The sequence below is a fragment of the Giraffa tippelskirchi genome, chromosome 3, assembly GCF_054371585.1.
Source record: "Giraffa tippelskirchi isolate mGirTip1 chromosome 3, T2T-mGirTip1v1.2.pri, whole genome shotgun sequence".
In the NCBI taxonomy this organism is placed as follows: Eukaryota; Metazoa; Chordata; class Mammalia; order Artiodactyla; family Giraffidae; genus Giraffa; species Giraffa tippelskirchi.
This window is the reverse complement of record NC_137277.1, coordinates 40,563,177-40,586,484: the sequence shown is the minus strand read 5'-3', so window position 1 is coordinate 40,586,484 and position 23,308 is coordinate 40,563,177. Positions and strand designations below refer to the sequence as shown.

Below are 23,308 nucleotides of genomic sequence, written 5' to 3'. Positions count from 1 at the left end.
GAAATGAGATTCTACATAAAACACCTACCTTGATGCTTGGTGTAGCAACCGGGCTCAATAAAATATATAAGTATTTATAAGATGTATTGGGTTGGCCAAAAGGTTCATTCAGATTTGTCTATAACATCTTACAGAAAAACCCAAACAAACTTTTTGGCCAACCCAATACATCAGTATCTAGTTAAAGTCATTTGGCAAGAGGCCCCGGGTTTCAGATACCGAGTCTCTCTACGGCAAGGAGGCCATGTATAGCCCCTGCACTCCCAGTCCTCCAGGGCTGGTGATGTACCTTGAAGCCTGGCCGATGTCACGGGATTGAGCAGGGCTGAGGCTGTGATCAGAGGGGTCACTGACCCGACCCTTTGGCACCAGCTGCAAGGTCTGGGTATTGGAGGCAGTTGTGCATGTGATTTCAGCTTCTTTAATCCATCCTGACCCACAAAAATCCAGATCCGGTCAAAAACTGAAGTTGGGGCAAGTGACTTCTGGAAACATTTAGTATAAGCTTCCTTTAAATAGGAATTCTGCTTACCTATTTAAAATAGATTTTGATGTAGCACAATTCAATGTACATTTTGGCCTATTCCTTCTAGGTATTTTTCTGTGCACATATTGACTTCTTGATAGCTACAAACACATATACATTTATATGGTATAGAAACACACTATAGAAACACACTTTCTGTTTATAACTTGCTTTCAAAACTTCATTTATTGTGAACGTTGTTGTGTGTCAGTAAATACACGGCTCCATCATGACCATTTTCACTTCTTTCATTTATATCTTCATTTTTATTGCAGAGTACCTTTCTCCAAAACGCAATCGGACTTTTCTTGCTGTTGAAAATTCAAATTCTAGCACTAGGGACACGCTATGTGTGATGTGAAGTGCACACGCATGGGCTGACTTCTTGGCATTGTTCCTGCCTGTGTTGTGATGGTTGTCTGGATGTAGCCATTTCTTTCCCCTGCTTTCCTGGGGGGGGGGGGTGGGGGAGCGACCACTCTGGGAGCATCATTGCTGCCTGATTCCTAGGGAGAGACCGTCTCGGTGACACACTTCAGTTGGCTGAAACTCTTGGGCAAGTCCTTCTCCAGATGAGTTTGGCACATTCATTAAGTCCTCCACTCAGTGGGACCCTCAGTGGGGACAAAGGGCCATGCCTTGTTCATCCTCCTCATTCCTAGAACATTGCCTTCCATCCAGTTGTTGAGTCAATGCTTGTTGAATTGAAGCACCAAATAGTTTCAAATTAACCACCTTCATTATTCATTTCTGCACAGTGTGCATTTTTCCAGCCTCCTTGTGTGGAACATTTGAGCTCAATTTCATCTTTCTCTGGTTGGCTGAGCGTCAGGAACACCACTTTCTCTGTGATGGATGTTGATGTCGTGGTGAAGCCTTCAGGGCCTGTCAGGAGGCTCACTGCTGGGTACCAAGTGCTCTTGGAAGGGTGCAAGCCTTTTCATTCCCTCCTACACGCAGGCACAGTGCCCGCTCCCTTCTCTTTTTTTTCAATTAATTTTAATTTTTTTTTTTTACATATGTCTCCTCCCTCTTTAACCACTCTCTCACCCCATCCAACCCCTCTAGATTGTCACACAGTACTGGGTAAAGCTTCCTGTGTTATACAGCAACTTCCCATTAGCTGTCTATTTTATATATGGACAGAGGAGCCTGGCTGTCACAAAAGAGTTGGACACAACTTAGGGACTAAACAACAATATACCAATATATATGTTTTGACGCTACTCTTTCAATTCATCCCACCCTCTCCTTCCCCCGCTGGGTCCACAAGTCTGTTCTCTATGTCCGCATCTCTATTCCTGCTGTGCAAAATTAGGCACTTATTCCCTTCTAGTTGGTGGTAGCTTGGGGACCCTGCCTTGGGCTTCCCTGATAGCTCAGTTGGTAAAGAATCCACCTGCAATGCAGGAGATCCCCGATTCAATTCTTGGGTTGGGAAGATCCCCTGGAGAAGGGAAAGACTACCCACTCCAGTATTCTGGCCTGGAGAATTCCACAGACTGTATAGTCCATGGGGTCGCAAAGAGTCGGACACAACTGAGTGACTTTCACTTTCGCTTCTCACTTGGGGACCCGCCGTGAAGAATGGGGTCTCTGTGTGGAGTGAGTCGGGGGCTCCCAATGAGGATGTGGAGGCTGGCCTGGAAGTGAGGTGCCCGAGCTTTGTGATCTCCCAGACCTTGTCGCACCTTTGACTCTAGCCGGCAGTGTGGGAAGATGAGGGTGATGATGTTGAATGGAGGGCAGGGTTCCAGGGAGTCTTGGGGTAACCAAAGTAGCCTGGATTATGAGGATGCTGAGGAGGGTGCCCCACAGACCTTGGACGCAGTCTGCATTCACAGGTGGCCTGCAGGATATCCCCGGGGGAGGCGGGGGCAATCAGGAGTGGTCATGTGGAGGGCAGGGCACACCCCCCCCCACTCTTAGTAAAGGACCAACGGTGTCATTTCCTCTGTGGGCGGGCCAGGCTGGCTTCATGCTCTACACTTTGAGAGTGACGCCCACCGGCAGCCGTACCAACCCCTCCACCCCAACACTCCACCCTGAACAAGGCTCTTCCTGGTCTGGTCTCCCATCGCTCCACCAGTCAGCATCACTCGATATGGACCAGGCATTCCTTGCCCCCAGCTGCCAAGTGAGTATTTCCTGTCTCTGTGTGTCTCTTCCCCCAAGCTGGTCAGCACATTCCAGGAGGGACCCCGTCTTGCCTTCTCAGGTGTAATATTAAAAGTAGCTCTTCTTGGGGGACTTCCCTGGTGGTCCAGTGGCTAAGACTCTGTACTCCCTGTGCAGGGGCCTGGGTTCAATTCCTAGTCAGAGAACAAAATCCCACATGCCAAAACTAAAACCCAGCACAACCAAATAAAGACATTCATTAGATATTTTTTTTTCAGTAGCTCTTTTTTGCTCATTCATTTATTCTACAACAATTCATGATGCCGGATATTGGAACCAGGAGGGTGAACAGAAACAGGCATGGCCTCTGTCCTCCAGGAGCTCACAGCCTGCTAGGGGGAGTGACTGTAGTTACATAGCCACAAGGATGAGAATAAGATCTCAGTGGAGGAGAAGAGGCAAGAGCCTGGTAGGAAAGCTCCAACTGGGTAAGAAGTTGGAGAAGGCTTCCTGGAAGGAGCTGTGCTTTTGCTGAGGTCTGAAGGATGTGTAGGCTGATAAGGAGAAAGTGTGACCAAGTACATCTCAGATGGAGTAAGCAGCACGGGCCACAGTCCAGTGCAGGAAAAGCAGATAGAGGATCAGGGCCTGAAGTCAGGTCAGCATGGCTGGGGCTTGAGAGTGGAGGGCCAGGCGGTAGAGCAGGGGGAGAAGAGTACGAGCTGAGGCCCCAGAGAGGTAGGTGTGGATGGGAAGGGTGGTGGAGGGGGGCAGACAGTTTTGAGTGAGATTTAGAGTTCTCGGAGATGGATTATTTAGGTGGGTATAAGGAAGAGTGAGGATCAGGGATGATTCTGGGTTTTGGCCTATATGATTGATGGGTGTGGTATCCTTTACTGAGACGGCCATGCAGGACTCTGGTTACTGCCTGGCTTCTTACCATATACTGTGCTGATGAGCATTTTTGTAAATCAGCTCCCCTGATCCTCCCAGTGGTGGCATGCACCTGTTTGTTACCACCGTTTTCAGGACAAGGAAACAAAGCCCAGAGAAGGTTAGTGACAAGTCTAAGGTTGCCTCTAAATGGCAGACTCTGTTGCTCTTCTGCCCCAGAGCCTGTATCCTGTGGCCACACCCTGAGCCACCCCTCTTTCCCTGAGCATGTTCTAGGCCGGGATGCACCTTTGCAAAAGGAACACATGGAGCATCTGAGTCAGGTCCAGAAGTTAGACTTGGTTTGTCCAGTGCTCAGACGCAGTTTCAGCCTGCAGGAAGCATGACAGAGTCAACCCCTAGAAGCTGGCACTCACTCGCCCACGGCAATTCCGCTCAGTGGAAGCCCACTCGGCAGGGAAGCTAGTGGCCTCCCCCAGGCCCAGCTGTCCTTGACATGACTGTGCAGTATTCCCTTTGCACTGAGTTGATGTGGTGGCCACACTCCCTCATCTACACAGGGTCATGAGAATAAGCAAGAAAAACAGCCAAATGGCTTCAGCACCTTGTTCCTCTCTTTACCCCAGGGAGGAGGGGCCCATGTGTGTTTCCTGAGGCCCAACTTATGGGCTTATGGGGGGCCCTGTCCTCAAGGTATAAGGGTTGGGGCAAACTTTGGGAAGGGCAACATGCGGTGGCTCTAGGCAGGGAGGGAGATCTCCAAACCAGGTCAGGGCTGATGACTTGGAGCTCCAGGCAGACAATCTGCGGGCCCCCAGACAGGCCGAGCCCCAGCCGGGCACAGATCCCAGCCCAGGCCTGGAACAGGAGTAGCTGGGCCCCACAGCACCCAGGAAACCCTTCCCAGACACATTGCACTGCCAAGACCCCAAGCCTGAGATCTTCACAAGAGCCAGGCCCAATTCACCTGGGGTGGACTGTCCTGCCAACCTGGAGGGACCTGAGCTTGGAGCAGGTTACAGTGTATTTGGAGAAATCAAAGAAAAGTGACATCTCTTGTACCTGAGCATTGAATGGAGGCCAGTGCAGACCCCCGCAACAATGTATCATAGCTCCCCTCCTGCCGCAAACTGGCTCCCTGCCTCCTGAGGCTCAGCACCCCCATCAGGCGGTGACAAGATGCTCGGGGAAGCCAAGCTGGTGACATTTCCCTCTCGGCAGAGAGGTGTGCTCCTTGCTCAGTTGGCAGCCTGCAGAAAAGGCCAAGCCAGGGATCCAGCCTTCCCTTAGGGGGAGGGGGAGGGAGAGAGCTCCCCACCCTGCAGGGACTGGGCAGCTTCCAGGCGGCGGAAAGATTGATTGATTAGCTGGTGTGACTGTTCTGTAAGGAGGACACACTGTCCCCTAATCAGACTCTGCCAGGTTAGCCGGGACGAGGTCTCAGCCCCCACCACGTCCCCCTCTGCCTCCTGGTGCATTTCATCTGGCTTTTCCCACTGCTGCTTGTGGCTGTGCATTTGGAGGAAGCAAAATACGTATTTAGAAGTGATGAGCTTAAGCAATTCTGTAGAAGAAAAAACGCAGCAGAAACTAGGTTCTGGCTACTTATGTGTCCGGAGGCTGTTATATAACAGCTCGAGAGGCAGACCTGAGTCTGTTACTTGCTGTGTGAACGTGAGGACTTTCTCAAACTACTGCCTGCAAGATGGGCCCAATTCTTTTGTATACTGGGGTGGCTGGGATGGTTAAATGAAGGGCCTTGGCATCAAGGAAGTACCTAAGCGGGCACTGGTATTTCTCCCTACATCATTGCCTCACCTTGTCAGGCACACAAGTGACTTTTTTATGTGGTTATATCCACGTATATGTTCTTTTTGTTGAATAACATCATTTCCTGCCCGCGTTTCCAGGGGGCCGACGCAATCTGCTGTGTGAAGGCCGTATCCTACTCGGTTGTGTTTGCTCCGCCTCTGGTACTGGGCGTTTGGGTTGTTTCCAGTTCCTTGCTGTTGAACGTGATGCAGCTGTGACTCTCAGCAAGCTTATTTCTTTGATGTGATCCCAACAGGATGTACTTGTTGGGGGTGAATTTCTATCACGGTCATCCAAGGATAGGTATACATCCTTCGTGCCCCACAGCCAGCTGCTGGGTTCAGATGATCTGTGTCCTTCGGGTCATCTCCCCTTGGGGCCTGAAGCAAAACCCATCCCCTCGGAAGATGCCAAGGGCTCCTTGGTTACAGTTTTCCCATCCCCTCAGCCGGGGAGGAAGAGACTGAGTATTTACGTTCCTGTGTCCTCTCTCTTGTAGAAAGTCTGCACCAAATGCGGGATCGAGGCCTCCCCTGGCCAGAAACGGCCCCTGTGGTTGTGTAAGATCTGCAGTGAGCGGAGAGAGGTAGGGTACTCAGGGCAGTGGGGTGGGGGGAGGGACCGGCCAGGCCAGGGGCGGGGCACACTGGCATTGGGGAGGTTCATGGTTGGTTGCTTAGAGGAGCTTCGCAGGAGGTCAAGGAGGGCAGCCTACCCAGGGCAGCCAGGGGTGAGGGTGGGGACGGGCAGTCTGCTGGCTTGGCGTTGCCCAGCGTAGAGGCGGCAGCGGGCCCGAGCTCTGCCTGGGGTCCTCCGTTTCCTCAGGGAGCCCCTCGCATTGAGTATAGGTACAGGTGGCATTTTGTGGGGGGCTGTATTTATCGTAACAGAAATGGCTGCTCCGGGTTCAAGGTTTACTGTGGGCCTGGCACCACGCGAAGTTCTTTACATGTAGGAATTCATTTCCCTGTACAACCCCAGGTGTGTGCTCAGTTGCTTCAGTCGTGTCTGACTCTTTGCGATACTATGGGCTGTAGCCCGCCAGGATCCTCGTCCATGAGATTCTCCAGGCAAGAATACTGGAGTGGGTTGCCACGCCCTCCTCCAAGGGATCTTCCCAACCCAGGGATCAAACCCAAGTCTCTTGCATTTGCAGGCAGGTTCCCAGCGCTACCCGGGAAGCCCCCATACAACCCCATAGATGAGCGCTATTGTCATCCCCTTTTGTCGATGGGGAAATGCGGATGCAGAGGTTAAGTATCTTGTGGTCACCGAGCTAGTTAGTGGGTCTAACACCATAGTCTTGTGATGACGCTGTCCCCAGAGTCCCTTTTGGTTCTAAGTTTCCATCATTCTAGTTCTGATCCCATTTTAAGGGAAGAAATCAAGGCTCAGTGAGGACTCTGAGGTGAAAACAGATGGGGAGGCTAGAACCTACGTTTCTTAACCCCCACACCCGGGACTTTCCTCACTGTACCAGGATCGGAAACGGGGCCAGAACAGTAGAGTACATTGTCGGGCTGCTCCTGGGAAAGGTCACTGGTCGGAAATTTCAGGAACAGGAGGAGTCAGGTGGAGGGAGGATGCTCCAGGCTATCCAAATGTGGATTTACTTTTCTACTTATCTGCTCAGTGATTAACACGCGCCTTTCATCCGAGGATCCGTAAAATGTCTTTAGTTACAGAAAGTCCTCAGCCATGACATCCTTGAATCTTGCTGCCCTGCCATCTGAGTCTCCTAGAAACCCTGCAAGATATTTTTCTTAGCCCTTCCGTGCATCCTCCGTAGTCCCAACTGTGCTTTCTCATTTATTTCTTTATCTTTCTGTTTTTAATTTTTGGTCACAGCTTGCAGCGTGCCGGATCTTAGTTCTCTGACCAGGGATTGAACTCATGTCTCCTGCAGTCAAGTGCAGACTCTTAGCCACTGAACCACTAGGGAAGTCCACTCTTTATCTCTTCTGAGATACTTGCTGGTAAATTCTTCAGAACTGCCTTCCAGCTCACTAAATCTTTGCTGGCTGTCTCTCTCACAATAGAGTATTTTAGAATTGAGGTTTGTCCCCTCATCTTGAGTGGGAGTCAGTTTCTCTGTCTTTCTCCCTCTGCTCATCACCTCCACCCAGCTCTCCTTGCCAAGTGATTTCGAGTTGCCTCCACCTAGGTCCTAGGTCCCTCAGTGCAGGGCCGGCTCTCTTGGGTTAGTGATGAGCTGTGTGTCCGCAAGAATAATGGGATCATCCCTGAAGTGCAACATCAAAGCCGTAAGCAGTCCGGCCAGGCCTTGGCTACGTGTGTACTTCTTCCAGCCTGTATCAGTGTTCACATCCGGAGATCAGCTTTACTCTTAGGAGAGGGGTGGAGTGGTACCTCTGCTTCTTTCAGCCTCCTTTCCCAAGTGGAGAATGACCAGCCTCCATTCTCAGGAACTCTGACTCTGGTCCCCCACCTCCCACGGGACACTTTCAGTCCCCATACCCTTCAAAGACCAGTCTTCTAGCTGCTTTCACCTGCCTCCGGACCCTGAGCCTAGCAGGCTGTGCCTTTAGCCCCTCAAAATCGTAAATATTAGGAGTTTCTGATCCATCGAGATGTAGATCTGGTTTTTGAGCACAGTTGAGCTTCTTTGTTGGAATCTTCATATATCACTGGCTGCATCTTTGAAACAGGGAAGATAGCAGACAGGGCCTCTAGGTGTGAACTAACATTCTACACTTGATTGCCTGGAAGTCCTTGATTTCTCCTGCTGAAATGGAGACGATAATACCTATTCCATTGGAGATACTGTGAGAATTTGGAAACATCGTTAACAGTACACCAAGTATCTAGAATGTCCAGCCTAGAATAGGTACTCTGTCAATATTAGAGGCCCTCCTCTCTCACCCAGCTGGAAAATCTCCCTTTGAATTTGAGGTCTTTCTGGTCTTCAAGGGGTCCCTTTTAAGATGCAGGCATCCCCCCTAAAGAGAGGATATATGTGTATGTGTATATATATATATATATATATAGCTGACTCATTTTGCTGTACAGTAGAAACTAACACAACATTGTAAAGCAACTATACGCCAATAAAAAAATTTTTTAAAAGATGCAGGCATTCACAAAATGGGAAAATTTCCTAAAACAGTATCTTGTGGGAGACACCTGAGCAGGATACAAAGACACGACTGAGGTATGGGAGGACAGAGATGAAAGAATTGTCAAGGAAAGGGAGGAGGAATGAAAGAAAAGATGAATTCAGCAAATGTAATAATTTAGTGGAGGGCTTGGTGGGGGGAGCAGCTGCCCCCGTCCAGCCCCATCACAAGTGCCCCTCAACTCATTAATAGTCCTGAGCTACCACGGACAGTGTCCACCACCAGCCTGTCCTAATCTCCAGAGCACTCCAATCCCAGAAAAGTCCAAAATAGCTTAGGATAAATTTTCTTATCTTTCCTACGGCAAAGAATATGAGGCTATGCACTATGCTATCAGTTTGCCCTTGAATTTCTAGAGGTCGATAAAATGGAGCAAGATCAAGGATGCTGTATTCCCCGTCTGTGGGACCAGGCAGACTAGATGTTTAGGAGGTGTGGATGGGCCCTGAAAGTCCATGTGTCTGAGTCTGGGTGCCTGTGAGTACCATACCCAGATGCTGCATTTTCCTGCCTCCTTTTGGGGTGGGAGAGTGACAGAGTAATTGGTTCCCTAATGCTTTTTTTCCACAGAAAAATATCTAATCACAACAAAGAGATAGCTAAATAGAAAGAGCATTTGAAATGTCATTTTCAGTGCCACACAGAGCTGGTTCTGAATCTGTGATAAAAATGTGGAGTTCTGTCCTAAAGGAAAAAAAAAAACACATCCTAATGGAAGAACTTGCATTTTTTGCTGGAAGCTCTCTTACCACTCGGCCCCAACACTCTTATCTTCTTTTCCATTTGACTCTTCCCTTCCGTCATCTTTGTCTGCAATTGTAAGTATTTTTTCTGGAGTGAGTTGAATGCTGGTTACATGTCCCTGGGGCTGTCCAGTTGGCACTGCTGCCTGTTGTGTGTACCTCAGTGATGTGGTGGTGTCAGCTTCGGCCCCTCTGCTCTGGAGGAGTTTACAATCTCATGCATTTATTCATTTGGGTACTCAATGCATATTTACTGAGCATCTTCTATGTGCCAGGCAAAAGAGCTCTTCTCATGGGAGATGAAGACCACACATGCAATACAGTAAATTCTGCCATGGCACAGGTGATAAAAATATACTCAGGGGAAGGGGGCAATGGGGGTAGCTGCTGTTACATGCAGGAGTTGAGGAAGGGCTTACTGATAAAATGGACTTTTGAGCTGAGGTCTGAAACGCACTATGTGGCTGTGTGGACAGAAAACATTCCAAGTAGAGAGTATTGCAAGCACAAAGGCCCTGAGGCAGGTGTGTCCTTGGTAGGTTTGAGGAGCAGCTAGGAGAACAGTGTGACTGGTGCAGAGTCAGAGTCGGGAGAGGAGGTCAGAGATGTGGCCAGGGGCCCAGATCATTTTGGTCCTTGTAGACCCTTGGAAAGACTTTGGCTTTTACTCTGAGTGAAATGGGGAGCCCTTGGAGGTCTGGAGTAGAGGAAAGGCATGACCTGAGTACTCTCCCAAGTTTTAAAGGATACTCTGGCTTCTGTGTTGAGAATAAATTATAGATGTAATGTCAGAGTTAGTATCATGATATTTCACCTTTCTTATTTAACATTACCCCAGATATTTCAGTTCTTGACTTAGAAGAACCTTAGAAGTTTTCACTTTTAAAAATATATACATTTTACTCTTTTCTGATTATAAGATTAATATGGATCATTGACACATCATTAACACTCACAATGTGTAGAAAGCATAAAGAAATACACACACCCCAAAAATTCATAATCTTACCATCCAGAGGCAATCACTGTTAATGTTTTGGCATAATTGCTTTCTTTTTTCTGTGTCGTTTTTTTCTTTATATTGTTGAACCTCTGTTTTAAAATTAACGTTTTAATGTAAGCACTTCTCAGTGTAATCAATAATTCTTTGTAAACATTCTGTCATATGGATATTCTGCTAATTTAGGCCATCTTATTTCCTTTTTTCCTTCTCATTGCTAATTGCTTTATATATCTGTGTACTTAGCTCTTTGCCTGAATTTGAAATTCTGTCCTCAGAATGGATACTTAGAAGGGAAAAATAAACATCGGTACTTATAGTCCCTCTTTTAAATTTATTTTTGGCTGTGCTGGGTCTTTGTCGCTGTGCATGGGGTTTCTCTAGTTGGGGCGAGCGGGGTCTACTCTCTAGTTGCTCCATGCGGACTTCTCATTGCTGTGGCTTCTCTTATTGTGGAGCACGGGCTCTAGGCACATGGGCTTCAGTAGTTGTGGTGCACAGCCTTAGTTGCTCCAAGGTATGTGGGATCTTCCCGGACCAGGGATCAAACTCATGTCCCCTGCATTGGCAGGCAGATTCTTAACCACTGGACCACCCAGGAAGTCCTCCCTCTTTTCTTATAAACCTTGAGATATTGCTCTTGATTTATAGTTTGCTGGTATATGCAATCTTAAGTAATGATATGTGGACAGTGTATTTTCTGAGTCTTTTGCTAGTCTGATGATAGCTGTTGCTTTTATACGGAAAAAGACAATGACTTGACTGATAATGCAATTAATGATCATCTTTCCCACTCAAAATTCTGTGAGTTTGCTGTCTGTTGTCTAACCAATCACACGAGCAAAGAGCCACCATGAGGGAGAGGAGGCAAATGTAACAAGTAGGAGAACTGGTACAAGGAACTAGAAATAATAGTGAGACTGTGAAAGAAATGTTTGAATTTTTGATTTACTTTTTATTTTTTTGACTGCACCATGCAGCTTATGGGATCTTAGTCCCCTGACCAGGGATCAAGCCTGTGCCCCTGCAGTTGAAATGCAGAGTCCTAACCACTGGACCACCAGGGAAGTCCAAATAAGTTTTTAAGTTGAGTAAAAGAGATAAGAGAAGCCATAGAAATCAAATTGAACCAATAGGACATTTGAAAAATGAGCAAGCAAATTTGGGGGAAAAAAAACCCAAATGAACCATTTTCATTTCTAAAAATGAAAAATGTTATTAATGAACTTGAAAACTCAATCAAATGATACTTTGGTAATTTTTTAGACCAGTAAACCTTGTCATTCCCATTAACAGCCACAGATGTTTCCTTATCATTTGCTTCTTATTAATTGTTTTTTTTACTTTTGATCCCTGGTTGGCACTCCCAACAGCTAGGAGTCCCTGGCCCCTGATTTCCACTCTACTAACTGCCATAAAGATGTTTTTGTGACCACATGAAGCTACAGTCTTTACCTAATTAAATCAGCCGCTTATATAAGCATTCAGCCTGGCAGCTGCCTGTCCCACATCATTTCCATTCCCTCTGTGAATCGGGCATGTTCCTTGGTCACTTTCCTGGTTTCCTTGTTGGTAAATGAATAAACTCTGATATATGTTCAAGATTTAAAGACACAGAAAAGGGATTGAGTCAGCCCTGAATAGACTGTGTTGTTTGTTTTCATATTTGGCCGTGCCAGGTCTTAGTTGGGGCACTTGGAGTCTTCGGTCTTCATTGTAGCATTAGGGATCTTTAGTTGCGAAATGTGGGGTTTAGTTCCTTGTGAGTGAAAGTGTTAGTCACTCAGTCGTGTCCAACTCTTTGCAACCCCATGGACTGCAGCCCACTAGGCTCCTCTGTCCATGGAATTCTCCAGGCAAAAATCCTAAAGTGGGTAGCCTTACCCTTCTCCAGGGGATCTTCCCCACCCAGGGATCGAACCCAGGTCTCTCGCATTGCAGGCGGATTCTTTACCGTCTGAGCCACCAGGGAAGTTCCCTGACCAGGGACCAACCCCAGGCTTCTGTATTGGGAGCAGTCCAGTCTTAGCCACTGGACCACCAGGGACGTCCCCAGTGGACTGGTTAGCTAGCACATCAGGCACCCCTGAGGAACCCCAAGAGGAACCTTGTGACCCAGAAGACAGTTTCCAGGATGCAGTGTACGTGACAGGATGCAGGGAAGACAGTTTCCAGGTGCAGGCAGATACATGCCCTGAAGTCAAAGCTAGAACAGGAGAAGGCAGGCATACAAGATCTGATGCTCAGCATAAAGTAGTTTTAAAGTCAAAAACGGAGACATGAGGGAGAAGTCTGAAGCCAGGCTTATGCTTTTATTCCCTTTTCAATAACCTGGTATATTATTTATGTCTATATTTGGAAATTAATAATTTTATCTGACTAGGCCTAGGTCATTTTCATTGATTTTTGTCTAGGACAAACGTATTTGGGTCTTTGATTCAGGAAAGCTTTTCAATTATGTTTTTGCTTACTGCTTTGTTCCGAAAATCTTCTGCTTTCTTTTGGGGAGCACTTTTTTAAAATTTATTTTTTTTACTTATTTGGCCCTGCTGGATGTTCACTGCTGCATGCAGGGTCTTTAGTTGCAGCATGTGGGATCTAGGAAGGTCCCCCTGGGAGCACTGTTAATTTGAAGAGTACATTTCCATTCTCTGTCTTCTATATTCATCGTTTTCAAGTTCTTTTTATTTTTCTCTTCATTCTGAAAAATCATAAAGCTTTTCATGTCATTGATTCTTTGGTTTTGGTCTGAGTTTGATGGTTTCCTGTGTTTGGTCTTGGTAGTTGCACCTGTGCCTTCACCCGGCTTCTGATGCTGTGAGCTCTGCAGGCCCAGGGTTTACCTGAGGCAGCGCGAGCACTGCCCACAGCCCCTCTCCTTTGTCTGGGATTCTGCTCCTCCTCTGAGGCACTTTGACTCTCTGGGACCTGCCCCTCTGGCCATCAGAACTAGGGAGGACTTGGAAAACTGCAGCCAGTTGGTTTGGCACTCCCCACCCTCCCACAATTGAGCTTTACTCAAGGAAGAAAATATACCTTCCCAGATGCAACTCACCATTGCCAGCTCCTTCCCACTCCCACCTAGTTATTTTCTGGGAATCTGTGTCCCATCCATAAAGACAGAACTGGAAGAGGGAGGGCACCAGAAACTCATAGACATACTACACCAGGAAGGCCACCTAGGGGCAGCCCTGATCCTGCACCATGATCCCTGCCAAGCAGACGAAGGTGGGTGGACCAGCGACACCGGTTTCATCCATCCCACTAGCCTGTCTTCGGAGGGGAGCGTGACTGTAGGTTGAGGTTCAGCTTGCCTCTCTGCTGGTGTCCGCATGCCCTCGAGTCACTTGCTTTCTCTGGTGTGTTAGTGCAAACTGGGGAAGGACTGCATGGGAGCTTCTAACATGACGTTGCACGCCAGAAATTTATGTCATCGATTGTTTAGCCTCTAATTCGATTCATTTAAAAAAAGAATGACTCACTCAAAATGGTACTGTAATCAGGGGGAAAGTTAATTAGAATCCAGATTCCCCAGGAACCTAGAAACCATTCCTCCAGCCTCTAAAATGTCTGCCTTTGGAGTCGGAAGGCTTCTATGAGGATGCAGGCATGCTCTGAGGGGGATGAGCTAGAAAGGGGAGAAGAGCAATTTATAAGTAATGGGAAGCTGATTAGTACAATTAGAGCATTCCTCTCCACTCAGCGTCCCTCTGTCCGCTGTGCCTTCCCTGTTTCATTCCGCATCCTGATTATAACTCATCAGAGGCCGGGCTGCACCAACACTCACTGTGTTTCCCCGCAGTGCTTTGCATATAAAAGGTGCTCAGCAAGGTTTGTTGACTGAAAGACATTTGCAAAAGAGGAAAGCGGGCTCCTTGTTTAGGGCACCTTAGGACCCTTCCCCAGCAGGGTTTTTTGATTTCCCTGAAGTCTTATTGCAGATGACCCTGGCTGGGGTCCCACAGGGCCCCCTGATGTATCTCATCCTCTGGCCCCTCTCTCCTTCTTGTTGATTGACTAAAAGGAGGAACGTGGCTTCACATGGTGGTTTTTAAATCGTCTCAACCCACCCAGCCTGGAGGGTGACCAGTAGACAGTTAAGGCCCCGGCGGGGAGGGTCCATCTTGGCACAAGCCTTCAGGAGGCTTGGAGGATCAGGGGCTTCCAGGACCCCCGCCGGTGCCCTTGGGAAGCAGCCATGCTAGCCGAGCCCAGCAGCCTCGTGGCACCTGGCTCCCAGGCGGGCGGCCCGTGCTCACCACATGCCGCCATCTGCTTCCCCACGCTGCTTCTCTTCTGGCCCTGCTGTTACTTGCAGTTTGGATTTTAGCTGCAAACAACTTTGCCAGAGGGCCCCTCCGCAGGCCCGTGAGTGCACTCAGGGGTGGGTGGCTGGCGCTGGGGCGAGCGGGGGCGGCTGCCTGAGCGCCTCACCATCTGTGTCTGGCTCACCCTGGGCTGCTGGCACTGCGGCCCCAGGGGAACCGGATGGTCACACTTCCTCAGTGTATTGGTCACCTCCCACATGCCTCGGCTCTGCCAAGCGGAACTGCTATCACTGCAGGTCCCTGGCCTCCCACACGAGCAGAAGCGGCTGGAGGAGGAGGGTCCTGGGACCCCCAGTCTCCCCTTCCTCCTCTGGGGAGACAGAGTGGTCTCCCACCCTCTCCCTGCTCCTTGTCAGGGTGCCTACCTGAGCCTGTATCCATGCACTGGAGGAGGAACTTAGTGCTCTGAGATGCTGTCTGATCCGAGAGGGAACTGACTTTCTCACTATTGTGCTCTAGTCTGCTGAGCCCAGTGTCCTACCTGGGAGTCTAATCTGGCTCTGAGTAACGACATGAACTCCGCACCCACTGGAGGCCGGTCAGTATCTCACTTCATCTGATCACTGGACAGATGTATTCCTGATGTATTCACTGTTGTCCTCATGTGACAGATGGGGAAACTGAGGCTTAGAGAAAGGAGGTCACTTCCCCAAAGATACTAGGTAGTAATTGATAGAGCCAGAGGTTGAAGCCGGTGTTGTTGTTGTTCAGTTACTCAGTCATGTCTACTCTTTGCGACCCCATGAACTGTAGCACACCAGACTTCCCGGTCCTTCACTATCTCCCTGAGTTTGCTGAAACTCATGTCCATTGAGTCAGTGATGCTATCCAACCATCTCATCCTCTGTAGCCCCCTTCTCCTCCTGCCTTCAATCTTTCCCAGCATCCAGTGAGTCATCTCTTCCCATCAGGTAGCCAAAATATTGGAGCTTCAGCTTCAGTCCTTCCAATGAATATTCAGGACTGATTTCCTCTAGGGTTGACTGGTTTGATCTCCTTGGTGTCCAAGGAACTCCCAAGAGTCTTCTCCAGCACCACAGTTCGAAAGCATCCATTCTTCAGTGCTCAGCCCTCCTTATGGTTCAACTCTTACATCCATACATGACTACTGGAAAAACCATAGCTTTGACTATACAGATCTTTGTTGGCAAAGGGACGTCTCTGCTTTTTAATATGCTGTCTAGGTTTGTCATAGCTTTTTTTATGAGGAGGAAGTGTCTTTTAATTTCGTGGCTGCCTCTAAAACTCCTTCTAACAATACTACTGGCTATCCGTTCATTCACTCATTCATTCATACAATAGTCATTGACTATTTACTATGTTTTAGGCACTGTTTTAGGCCCTTGGAAAATAATGATGAACAAATCAGCCAAACATCTCTGCCTTGGGTTTACATTTTAGCAGGGACCAGGGGAGGAGAGAAGGAACAGAAGATAAAAATAACCAAAGTAATAGCTACGCAAATTACAAATATGTATATATATATATGTTAGAAGCTACATGAGAAGAAGAAAGAATAGAACAGGGCAAAGAGATCAGGAGTGTGGTGTGTAGGGAGGGGAAGAGGAAGCTATGTTGAAAGCAAACCAGCCACCATGTTACACCCATTAAGATTGCTAATATGTGTTTGTTTGTTTTAAATTTTTATTTACTTATTTATTTGGCTGTGTCAGATCTTAGTTGTAACATCCAGGATCTAGTTTTCTGACCAGGGGTTGAACTCAGGTCCCTGCATTGAGAGTACAGAGTCTTAGCCACTAGACTGCCAGGGAAGTCCCAGGATAGCTAATGTTTAAAAGCAGGAAATAATAAGTGTTGGCAAGGATGTAGAGAAATTTGAAACCTTGTGATTGATTGTGGGAAATTAAAATAGCGCAGCCATGGTAGAAAACAGTATGGAGGCTCGTCAAAAAATTAATGATCTACCAATTCTGCTTCTAGATGTACACCCTAAAGAATTGAAAGCAGAGACTCAAACAGATATTGTGCATCCCAGTGGCCTAAAGGTGGAAGCAACCCAAGCATCTACCATGGGATGGATAGATAAACAAAATGTGGCCTATGCCAATTATTATTCATATAATTCAGCCTTAGAAAGGAATGGAATCCTGATACTTGCTACAGCACACAAGAACTTTGAAGATATTATGCTAATTGAAATAAGCTGGACACAAAAGGACACATATTGTAGTATTTCCATTTATTTGGGGTTCATAGAATAGTCTCATTCATAGAGATAGAAAGTAGAAGGGTGGTTGCCAGAGGGGTGGGGAGAAAGGAGGAATATTGCTTAGCAGACACAGAGTTTCAGTTTTGGAAGATGACAAAGGTCTGGAGATGCACAGTGACAGTACAGATACACGTGATACCCCTGGACTGTATGCCGAGAAATGGTCAGAAAGGTAAATTTTATGTTATTGTATATTGTGGATAAAAACAGTGGGAGGGAGACTGGCCAGGGTGGGCTTCTTTGAGGAGGAGAGATGGGAGCAAAGACGAAGGAGGTATAGCAGGGAGGCTGGTGGCTCTCAGGGGAAGAAACAGCCCAGGATGGGGCCACCCCCCGGTGCCCGTGTGTTCCCAGAGCAACGCAGAGCCAGCTCCCCACCTTCCGCATGGAGAGTCCTGGGTTCCCCTGGACCCAGGTTGGGGAGGGGTTGGTCCCCGGAGGCTCTGTGGCCAGCGGAAGTAGAGAAGGGAGATGACATGGTCCAACAGGAAGCCTTCAGCCCATTAGGAACAGCGCCTGCAGGTCCTAGAGTTTGTCTGTCCCACCACTGGATGCCCCTCCCACTTAGCTACGCACGTGCTCAGCGGTCCACAAGGGTGCGAACCCTGTGGCCTGTGTGACCAAGCCTGAGAATAAGGAGGCATGGTCCAGCTTCATTGTCCCTGTCCTCAGTTGGTGTGGCACCATCATGACACCAGAACCTGCTTGTCCTCTCCTCTTTTGGGTCCACATGACCTGGCTTACCCTGCTATGACAACGCTCCTCTGCGTGGCCCTAGGTGAGGGAGGTGGAAAGCTAGGGAGAAATCTGAATGTGGTCATTTTCTTGCATGGATCTGGATAGAAATTTGGATAATCAGATTTTCCGGCCCATTTTTCAGATGCCAAACGATGTTGGCTGGCACGATTTCCCCAGCCAGCTGTCTGGTAGATGCCAACCAGGGAGTGAGGCTGTATTCTTTAGGAGCTATTTATTAAGCTCCTAGGCAGTGCCCAACCCTGAAACACACACCCATTCCATCTCCTGAGGAAATAACTCAAGACACGTGTCCTCCTGCAGTGCCAGAAAATTCTTCTGTGAAAAATAGAAGCCGAAGAGAACCAGCCTTTGTTGGGGTCCTTGTCTGGGCCAGACGTGGGGCCCTGTGTCCTCACTCTTCCAGCTAAACGGAAGCTCTGGCACCTTAAGTGACAGGTCCAAGGTGGCAGAGCAGAGTGTGGAGAGCCTGGGCTGACAGGCTTCTGCCACTGGATGGGCCTCCTCCTCCTGATTTTTACTGCCCTCAGGAGTCAGCCTTTCTTATTCCAGGATGGCCGGTGGGCTGGAGGGAGACAGGACAGGTGAGCGGAGGTTTCCCCCTCAGTGGCCAACACAGTGATCCCCTCTGTCTGGGGGACCCCTGGGTCCCTGTCCTGCTTTTTCTTGCCCTGACTTTGTAAGTCGTTACATCCCAGCCTGAGCTAACACACCCACAGCCGAAGCCCAGCCTGGCCCTGACTCTTATCTAACTACTTACATCCCTGAACCTGGTTTTGAGTCCCAGTACCTCGTTGTTCTCTTGACCCTTGAACTTTGCCCGCTGCTCTCCATCCCCCTCACCATCACCTGGAGTGCTGTGTCATGGTCACAGACCCACTCCTGATGTTCCCTGCTTGCAAACTAAATCAGGGAGGTTGTTTGGTGGGTGTCCCGGCTGGTTCATCTCAGTGTTGCACCTGGCACACTGTGATACTGTGTGTCTACCTGTGATACTCAGCCTTACACCCCACCCCTACCTGTACAGCCTGAAGAAACCCTCACACCCACTCCCAGGGAAATGTGACCAAGAATGCATATAGCAGCATCTGCTGTAATAGCCAAAAACTGGAAAACACCTCAATGTCCTTTCATGGTAGAATAGATATATTCCAAAGGATGAATTAAAAACCCAACAGGCTGGGACTTCCCTGGTGGTCCAGTGGTTAAGACTCCATGCTCTCTGTGTAGGGGGCCCAGGTTCGATCCCTGGTCAGAGAATCCCGCATCCCACAATTAAAAATCCCGCATGCTGCAACTAAGACCTGGCACAGCCAAATAAAAAAAATAAAAATAAATATTAAAAAGAATAAAACCAATGAGCAAAGGAAAAAAACAAGTTGCTAAAGAATAAATACACAAATGACTCAAAAATACGTTGTTCAAAAACAGGTAACAGTAAATATGTTACTTATAAATGCACACTAAGGACTTCCCTGGCCATTCGGTGGTTAAGAATCCACCTGCCAATGCAGGGAACACAGGTCCAATCCCTGGTCCTGGAAGATTCCACATGGAGAAGGGCAACTAAGCCTGTGCACCACAACTACTGAGCCCGCTTGCTGCAGCTACTGAAGCCCGTGCCCCTAGAGCCTGTGCTGTGCACAAGAGAACCCACCACAATGAGAAGCCTGCACACTGCACGGAAGAGTAGACCCTGCTTGCAGCAACTAGAGAGAGCCTGCTCGTAGCAATGAAGACCCAGTGCAGCCAAAAATAAGTAAATAAAAAGAAATTTTACATAAGCAGTTTTTTAAAATAGAAAAGCAAAAGATTTCTTCACATGAGATTCCAGATGGTGGTTACTTCTGGAAGGAAGGCAGGGAGGGCCTACAGGGCTTTCTCAGGTCCAGTCATATTTAATTTCTTAATGAGTTCACAGGTGTTTACTTGAATATGGTTCTTTGAAACATACTGTGTTTTCATACACTTTGGTGTGTATGCTAGATTTCACAGGCACACACCCAAAAGCTAATGAGAGATCACCAAAAATCAGACCCTAAACAGCTTGAGTCAGTGATATGGAGAAAAGCCTTTAAAATCTCCCAGGATGCAGGGGGAGAATAAAATGAAAAAACAAAGAACTAAAAACAATAACAGAGACAATGAGGAATCTGGAAGACAGAGAAGGTGATGGAACCTCAGAATGATAGGTTTTCCCCAAGAAGGAACAAGACCGATTGGAAATGAAGCAGTAATCAAATCCATAACCAAGAAAGGTGTCTGTGATTTCAGACCACACACTCAGGAAGACCCATGAGCCCTACCGTGTAGCGGTCAGCCCAGAAACCATTTCATATTGGCTTCAGAATCTGTTTCTGAGACTGTGTTTACATACAGGCATGTTTGTTGTTCTGGGAATTGAATCAAAATCACAGAGCTCCTCTGAAAAGACCTGGTTGAGTATAATTCGCCTGTCCAATTTTCTGATTCCAGCCCTATTCATTTTCCATGCACTCTGGGAACAGAGGCTGGCTTTGGAGCCAAACACCACCGTGGCTCGCTGGCCCTCTCTCAGATCTGTGCTGAAACAGGGAAGATAGTTAAATATTTGGTATTCAAATATTTCATGGGATATTCATGCTGCATGCAAATGAAGAGTAAAAGGAGGTGGGTGGACAATGTTGGCAAAGCAAGTAATTAAGAACAGTTGTGAAAGGGGCTGCCCTGGCGGTCCAGTGGTTAAGAATCTACCTTGCAATGCAGGGGCCTCGGGTTCAATCCCTGGTCCTGGAAGATTTCACATGCTGCAGGGCACCTAATCCTGTGCACCACAATGAAAGATCCCGCATGACGCAGCTAAGACAGGTGCAGGCAAATAAATATTAAGATCATGGCATCTGGTGCCATCATTTCATGGCAAATAGAAGGGGGAAAAGTGGAAGCAGTGACAGATTTTATTTCCTTGGGCTCCAAAATCACTGTGGACAGTGATTGCAGCCATTAAATTCAAAGACACTTGTTCCTTGGAAGAAAAGCTATGACAAACCTAGACAGCATATTAAAAAGCAGAGATGTCACTTTGCCAACAGAGATCCATCTAGTCAAAGCGATGGTTTTTCCAGTAGTCATGTATGAATGTGAGAGTTGGACCATAAAGAACCCTGAGCACCAAAGAAATGATGTTTTCAAATTGTGGCACTGGAGAAGACTCTTGAGAGTCCCTTGGATTGTGGGGAGATCAAACTAGTCAGTCCTAAAGGAAATCAACCCCAAATATTCATTAGAAGGACTGATGCTGAAGCTCCAATACTTTGGCCACCTGATATGAAAACCAGACTCACTGGAAGAGATCCTGATGCTGGGAAAGATTGAGAGCAGGAGGAGAAGGGGGCGACAAAGGATGAGATGGTTGGATGGCATCACTGGCTCAATGGACATGAATTTGAGCAAACTCTGGGAGATAGTGAAGGACAGGGGAGCCTGGTGTGCTGCAGTCAAAGGGGTCGCAGAGTCGGACACGACTCAGCAGCTGAACAAAAACAACAACAGAGCAGTAGTGAAAGCGTCATTCTTCTCTGTGGATTTGTTCAACTTGCAAGACCGTCCTAGACCAAGGAGAACACAGTCTGTCTGGAACCAGAAAGAGAAGGAAGACAGGGGAGTCTGTTCTCAGTGACTTCTAGGGACCTTTCCGTGTTGCAGATGATCTGGGAGATGCAAGGGCTGAGGAGGAGGAGGGGAGGGGCCCCTGGAGAGGGTGAGGCCAGAGCTGAAGGTTGGCCTGCCTATCCCAGACGTTCTCTCTGACTCCGGGGCACTTGCTCCACAACCATCACGAGCCCTTATTGGATGCCACCTCCCTCTGGAGCTGGCAAATGCTCCTCACCAGTAACTGTGCGGAAACCTCGCCTCCACGAACCCCTCACCGGGGGTTAATGGCAGCCACAGCATTTCCTCCAGTTCTGAAATAATCTAACCAAGGTGTTTAAATTATCTGTCAAGAAAACAGATAGCACCCTCATAATATATCTTCATGCTGCATTTTTTTTTTCTTTTCCTCTAGGCTAGCAATTGCCTGCCACCCAGGCTGACCTGGTTGCTCAAAAACCCACTTGAAATGAAGGGGAAATTTGCTCAGGCCCTGGGGAGGGCTCCTACTCCAGGGCTGAGCAAGGAGCTGCTACTGTGGGTGGGGAGGTAGAAGAAGGGGCAGGTGTGTGCTCTCTGGCTTTGCTGGAGCTTAATTTCTCCGGGTGAGGCTCAGGCCTGGCCTCGGTAGGCAGAACCTGAAAGGCAACTAACAATACTCAGGAAGGTGGGGTTGTACTTTCCTGGCAGGGGGAGCTTGTTCACTCTGACTGGGGCCCTAGGGTGGATGAGGGGATGGTGGGGACTTTCTCACTGGCTCACCAGCACACACATATATGCACACACACACACATACACACACACCCCTGATAAGTTTTAAGGCGTTAATCTTTAAATTGCAAATATGCAAATACTCCTGGGAGAGGTCTCAATTAACTTTCCCCTACACCTCAGTTGTTAGTTAGCACTTTATTTGGCTGCACTGGATCTTAGTTGTGGCATGTGGGATCTAGTTCTCTGACCAGGCATTGAACCCAGGGCCCCTGCATTGGGAGTGCAGAGTCTTAGCCACTGGACCACCAGGAAAGTCCCTGGAGCTTATTTTAATTCATCTGTTGGTCAAATGAACTAGACTTTTGAGCCATTTTTTAGGGAGATTGGATGCATCTCTGTTTTCAATTTTTGCTGATAGGATTCACACACCTTTGGGGGATGAGAAGCATAGCCCTTTTCTGATTATAGATGCAGGAGGATATGTCATCCTCGGCACATAGAATAGCAGTGATGCCATTTCCATGGGCTGCCTCTGATTATACACATGTAATATGGGCTTGCGACCTGATCCTGCCCCTCACTCCTCACCCTAAATAAACCTACACAATCACATCTATGCTACAGTCCACACATGACATATAAATGCCGAGTCACCATCCCGCTTGAATAGGGTAGCAGTAAAGGTAGTTGTTTGGGTTTCCCAAGTGGCTCAGTGATAAAGTATCCACCTGCCAATGCAGGACTCACAGGAGACATGGGTTTGATCCCTGGGTCAGGAAGATCCCCCCGGAGAAGGAAATAGCAGCCCACTCCAGTATTCTTGCCTGGAGAATCCCATGGACAGAGGAGCCAGGCAGGCTACAGTCCACAGGGTCGCAAAGAGTCGGACACAACTTAACAACTAAACAACAAAGCTAGCTGTAAAGTCGGGTGGTCTTAACCTGGTTTGACTGGGCAGATAGAGTTTCTGGCATAAAATAATACTGAGAATACATGCGCACACTACCTTAGCACATCTCGTGTGCCTTGCTCAGTATCAGCTTGTCACCCTCAGCAGTAACCATGGCTTTCCAAAGTCAGCTTGTCACCACAGAAACCTGATCAGAGGGCGCTGCCCAGCAGTCTTGAGAGCAGTGTCTCTTCCGACTAACAGCATGGTGCCCCAGGCCCTTCCTGTTTTCCAAGGAATCCAGTTCTCCCTGCCTTTATGCTGGGAAGCCCTTAAGTGAAGTGAAAGTCACTCAGTCATGTCCAACTCTTTGTGACCCCGTGGACTATAGTCCATGGGATTTTCTAGGCCAGAATACTGGAGTGGGTAGCCTTTCCCTTCTTCAGGGGATCTTCCCAACCCAGGGCTCGAACCCAGGTCTGCAGGCAGATTCTATACCAACTGAGCTACAAGGGAGGCCCAAGAATACTG

General features: G+C 48.1%; 1 protein-coding gene across 1 annotated transcript in view; it reads left to right on the top strand.

Moving 5' to 3' along the window:
- Nucleotides 1–23,308, top strand: part of RPH3AL (rabphilin 3A like (without C2 domains)) — a 138,658-nt gene that overhangs the window by 77,694 nt on the left and 37,656 nt on the right. Inside the window, 1 exon segment of the mRNA XM_081580122.1 lies at nt 5,850–5,936. Within this exon segment, the coding sequence (XP_081436248.1) occupies nt 5,850–5,936 (87 nt within the window).